At 32.6% G+C, this 6,000-nt stretch overlaps 1 protein-coding gene across 1 annotated transcript; it reads left to right on the top strand.

Annotated features, from left to right (window-relative positions):
- The first annotated feature begins 305 nt into the window (after positions 1-305).
- Positions 306-3,969, top strand: LOC145640451 (protein FAR1-RELATED SEQUENCE 5-like). Its single transcript, XM_081691729.1, has 6 exons — positions 306-531; positions 608-706; positions 1,055-2,052; positions 2,241-2,714; positions 2,835-3,452; positions 3,838-3,969. Exons 1-6 carry the CDS (start codon positions 306-308, stop codon positions 3,967-3,969), a joined length of 2,547 nt encoding a protein of 848 aa, XP_081547855.1.
- Positions 3,970-6,000: the final 2,031 nt, after the last annotated feature.

Genomic DNA, 6,000 nt, shown 5'->3' with positions numbered 1-6,000 from the left:
TGGTAGTTAGGAGAGTAATTTAGTGGGCCATGTTCTTTAAATAAGGGAAATAGTATAGTTTTTTCCTAAAGTAACTTTCCTTTTACAAAAAGTTTTACATACAACCGGTGTGCAGTAAAATACTGAACAACCGGTTTTTCGCACGTGTGAACAGTAATTTTTTTTTTTTTCCCTTTTTCCAAAATAACTAACATCTTCTTCAGCAAGCAACAATGGAGGAGAGAGAAAACTCCAATTTTCCAGATTCAAAGCTCCTTCACCAAGCAACCATGGAGGAGAGAGAAATCTACAATTTTCAATCAACAATGTCGGAAACCTCCAAAGCTTCCAATTACGAAAACCTAATGCGCGAATTTCTGCAATTACAAAGAGAAAATCGACCACCATTAACGCAACATCCAGAGAAAACATGGAGTTTCGACCTCAATCAAACATTCAGAGAAGGTGAAGCAGAGAATTTCGTTGATGATTTCGATGAATTTAATGATGATAACATTCAAAACTCAAAAGTTCCAGAAATTCAAATACAAGGTAATAATCTAAAAAATACTAACCTATTGTTTGTTTTTGCTTAAAATTTTGATTTAATTTTCAATAATTAATGCAGATATTGAAAATCAAGGTGTTTCAAATACATTAGAAGATGAAGATCAAGTTATTCCGAACACACTAGATGAAGAAGGACAACCAGTAGATGAAGACGAAGGTAAAATTCTATAAATGTGACATATATTAAGGCAAAAGTTACATATATTATGGCAAAAGTTACATTGACTATATGTTTATTTATAAAAGCATTTATGCATGTCTCTTGGTACAAAAGTTACTAATATCATTACAAATGTTACCTTTATTAATACAGAAGTTACTTGTATTATATAACTCTGTACTAAATAACTTATTCTTTATGCATATGCTTAAGTGAATAACCCTATGCTCCCATGTTCTCATGCCTCTAGGTACTTGCTTGTGATTTTGTTCATGCTGTAATTGTGATTTTGGTTACAATTGTTACAAGAAAATGCTAAATATCTCTTATTCTACTAATGCACAGATACAAATCCAAAACCAATAGATACCACTGGTTTAGATATGGAAGGATCATTAGTTGGAGTGGAAAGAGACACTTATCAAGAAATTTATGACTTGTACAGTCTACATGCTTCTACAGTGGGATTTTCAATAAGAAAGCATACAACAAGGTATCGCTTACACACACGTATAGTCACAGAGAAGTACTATGTGTATTCTGCGGAAGGAAAAAGACATACTGCTGCAAAGAAGACAAATATGGTTCTAATGGTTGATGAAGATAACAAGGATTTAAAACAAAGAAAACCACGACAAGTCTCCATTACAAGAACTAACTGCAAGGCAAGCCTAAGAGCAAAAATGACTGATGATGGAAAATTTAAGGTGGTGTCACATGTGTTACAGCATAATCATAAACTAACTAGAAAGCAGTGGCATTATTTGCATCGATCTGAGAGAGAAGTAACAATAGAAAAGGCAGAAGCAATTAAAACAATGAAATCTGCTGGACTTTCAACAATGGACACATATAATTACATGTGTACAGAAGCTAATGGAGAAGAAAACTTGGGGCATAGTGTTTTAGATCACCTCAATTTCTGCTCAAGACTAAGAATGGAACAAATAGAGGCTGGAGATGCTCAGACATTAGTGAATATTCTGATCGGAGAACAAAAAGAAGATCCTAACTTCTATTTTAGAGTGAAATTCGACAAAGAAGGTAAAATTTCCAATATTTTTTGGAGAGATGCAATGATGTTAGAGGATTACAAAATATACGGAGATGTTCTTGTATTTGATACAACATACAGAACAAATCGGTATAACCTTATATGTGCTCCTTTTGTTGGAATAGATAACCATTGGAAAAATTGTATGTTTGCATGTGCTTTCATAGGCAATGAAAAAACAGAGTCGTTTGTGTGGTTGCTTGAAACCTTTAAAAAATCTATGGAGAATAGAATTCCAACCTCCATATTCACTGACCAAGACCAAGCTATGGCTACTACAATTGAGCTGGTACTTCTTTTTCTATTACAATATCATATTCACTGATTCCACTCTCATTTTAAGTCATTTTTGTGTTCATAACTTTTATGAATATAAGTATCACTTTTGTGAGTATAAATGTTACTTTTGTGAGTAAAAATATCACTGTTGTGAGAATAAGTGTTCAAGTTTAGTGATATATCACATTCTGAATGCAGGTATTGCCAGACACAAGGCATAGGCTATGCATATGGCACTTAGAACAAAATGCAATAACACGATTTGGAGCCCTTAAAAGGGATAATGAGTTCAAAAAAATATTCAACAAATGCTTGAAGGGATGTGTGACAGAAACAGAATTTGAAGAAAGATGGAAAGAAATGATACAAAAATTTGATTTGGTTAATCATGCATGGTACCAAAGGGTGTACAATCTAAAGGAAAAGTGGTGTCCAGCATTTAGTAAAGATTTCTTCTCAGCAGGAATTCTTTCATCACAAAGAAGTGAAAGTACGAACCATGCAGTAGGATTCAGAGCTAATAAATCAACAACACTGACAGAATTCTATAGAATCTTTGTAAGAACCATAAAAAGATGGAGAAGTGATGAGAAGTATAATGAGTTTACCTGTAGCAAATCAATAGCCTTTACTTCATTGCCACTATCCGGAATGCTAAAGCATGCTGCTCAGGTAATTCTATATTCCTTTATTACATATATCTAAGAACTGAAAACAAACAATATAAGCAAATATAAAAATGATACATGCAAAGGAACATGACTGGTAGTAAGTTATTTCTCTAATGTACAGGTTTACACATTGTCTCTATTGAGAGACTTTGAAGAGGAATTTGGCTACTCAATGGCGACCACAGTACAAATTCTAGGGAGAACTGAAGAAAACATTATTCTTTATGAAGTATCGCTAGAAGAAAAGCCATGGTCTTCCCAACAGGTAAGTTACATACATGAGAGCCAAACTATATGGTGCACTTGCAAGAATTTCGAAGCTTCTGGTTGGCTATGCTATCACTGCCTCAGAATTTTACATCTACATTCTATTACAAGAATTCCAGAGAAGTACATTAGCAAAAGATGGACAAAGCTTGCAAAAACTGAAGTATGGAATAGAATGGAAAATAAGGATCCAAAACTCCCATATACACCATGGAGACATACAATGATGAGAAAATATTATAACTTAATCTTAAAGAGTCAAGTAAATGAAAAGGCAAGAGCATTCATGGAGGAAAACTTCAAAAACTGTATGAAAATGGTGGAAGACTTACTTGCGGCCGAAGCTTTTACAGAGGAGGTTGCTGCAAGTGATGACAATTCTAATGTGGCAGAGAGTGCTCAAAGTACCAATAATACTGCTTCTTCATCAACAAGTACAACCATACCCACTATATTAGACCCTAAGAGAGCTGTAACAAAGGGAAGAAGCAAGAGAGCAAAAGGAGCACTTGAAAAAGGGAAGAAATCAAAGCAAAAAGCATTACCAGATCCAAATTCAGAGTTTGGATCGAAGACACCTACTGTGCGACTTTTTTGAACTTGAGTGAGTTTGGATGAAACACAATTGAATATTTTTTTGTAGTGATTTTATTTTTGTTTAATGCTACTATTGACTTTCATACAAAATTTTGAATTGTGATATGGAATTGCTCATGAATTATGAACATTTATATAATATTACACTGATACTTAAAAAAGTAATGCATATACTGGCAAAAGTGATGCATATACTGGCAAAAGTGATGAATTTACTAACAAAAGTGACACTAACACTTACAAAAGTGATGCATTTACAGAAAAGTAACACTAATACTCGCAAAAGTAACAATAATGCTCACAAAAGTGATGCATCTTCTCACAAAAGTGTTACTTTTTACTCACAAAAGTATTGCATATTCACAAAAGAAATATGTCACTCACAAAAGTGATATTTATATTCACAAAAGTGACAATAATTATCACAAAAGTGTCCGTTTTTAAAATTAATAACATGGTAATATATATGTTAAACTTCAAGTTTTCATTTAAATCAACTATATCTCTGTATGATGATATATGATACACTTATAAAATTATAATTAGAAATATAAATAAATAAAAATAAGAACAACAAATTACCAATATTTAATCATATATATATAGAAAATAAAATTTGTACAAACATTTTGAAAATATTAACACTAGTTTAAGTGTCGATATTTATCACTAGTTTCAACTTCCAAAAGTACTTAACTAACTACAACTTCCAAAAGTACTTAACTAATAACAACTTCCAAAATTAGCTAAGATTTAGAAGGAGTGTACTTCCGTGTAGCCTTTGTAGTTCGTTTTGATTTCGGAGCAGTGTCAACAGTAGGAGGAGCAGTTTCAGATTTCTTCTTTTTCTTCTCCGCTGCTGCAGCCTTCCTCCTTCCTTCAATTTCAGCAACATATGCAAGATCGCTCTTCTTCTCATTAAATTTTTCAACTTCTGCTAAGACATCAGATCTTGATTCGTTCATGTCAGACAACACGAGTTTTGCACAAAGCTTAGCACGTAAAAATTTCCTCCCAGCAGCCTCACAACAAGAAAATAAAAGGCGCATTAATATGTATAAAACATTAGAATAAACATAACAAATGAATTAATTCGGATCAGTTTCAAGATCACTCACTGTTCTAAGTTCATTTACAGAAAACGATGTATCACCAACAAAATGCTCCATATGACACATCATATACACACCACAGTCATTATTATCAACCTTACTCTTCCGCCACACTAAATCAGCAATTTTAAACTTGTCAAAAGGGACTTTTTCACTCTTTGGGTGATTTCTTCGTGCAAGAAAATCACCAAATTCAGAACACTGAAAAAAAAAACAGAATATTAAAAACAACAAAAAAATAAGATTAATATAGAAACATACTTTAAAATAGACAATAACATACCAGATAAAAAGTCAAATTTTGAAAATATGTAATCATGTCATGACTCCAAATGATATTATCAACATAATGAACCAATTCATTGCCATGATCAATCACAAACATCACATAATGTTCATCAACAAGAATAGGAAAATAAACCTGAAAAAAAAATAGAACAAAAGTTAGCATAAAGCACATCCATCACACAGTTAATATATATTAAAAATTAAGATATATACCAAGTCTGCACCAATAACATCACAACAAGAATTTTCATATGTAACCCATTCATCCCAAAATTCATGCAAATCCGAGACAGTAGAACTAGCAGAACTATCTTCGTTCCCCTCTTATACTTGCAAAAAAGCAAACTAAAAGGAAAAAATAAATAATTGAAAAGAGTAAGAAAACAAATAACTCAAAACAGAAAGTTGCTTACACTTTGCCTCGCACCAAAAAAGAATCTTTTAGGACCACAAGTATCATAAAAACATGATTCATTTAGATAAATTCAATATCAATCAACTACTGACCAACGAACCAAATTAGGATGCACCAAAGACACCATATCCTCTCTTGGAATGAGAAAATGCAATCCATAAGTAACAAGATTCTCACTGCAAGGTCAAACAATATTATTAATATCAAAACAAAAAGAAAAAGAAAAAAAAAAAGGTTTCAAAAAATATGACAATTAAAAAAGAACTTACTTATTATTAAATAAGTGTTCCACCAGACAATAATCAAGAGCTTCTAAATATAATCGAGGTAATTTTTCACTAAAAGCACGAGAATTACTTTTCATAAATGGCGTAACAAACACTACACTCTGACCACCAATTTCACCACAGTCCAAAGAACACAAACTTTTATTCGTTCTTCTGACTGAACCACCTCTGCCACCACCATCTCCACCACCTCCACCATCTCCACCATCTTGTAGGGTAGACTTTGATGAAGTACTTGCATCAACTTTAAGTAACTCATCCACTGACTTCATTTTTATAAACTCATCAATTAAGCCATCAATAAGCTTATGATAATTTGGG

This window comes from Chenopodium album, chromosome 7 (assembly GCF_948465745.1).
Source record: "Chenopodium album chromosome 7, dcCheAlbu1.1, whole genome shotgun sequence".
NCBI classification, from domain to species: Eukaryota; Viridiplantae; Streptophyta; class Magnoliopsida; order Caryophyllales; family Amaranthaceae; genus Chenopodium; species Chenopodium album.
The sequence above is the reverse complement of the archived record's forward strand: the minus strand, read 5'-3'. Positions and strand labels throughout refer to the sequence as shown.

Coding starts and splice junctions, on each gene's coding strand:
- LOC145640451 (XM_081691729.1), top strand. CDS start 306: ATGTCGGAAACCTCCAAAGCTTCCAATTACGAAAACCTAATGCGCGAA. Junction 532..607: donor TCCAGAAATTCAAATACAAG/GTAATAATCTAA, acceptor TAATTAATGCAG/ATATTGAAAATCAAGGTGTT. Junction 2,053..2,240: donor TGGCTACTACAATTGAGCTG/GTACTTCTTTTT, acceptor TTCTGAATGCAG/GTATTGCCAGACACAAGGCA.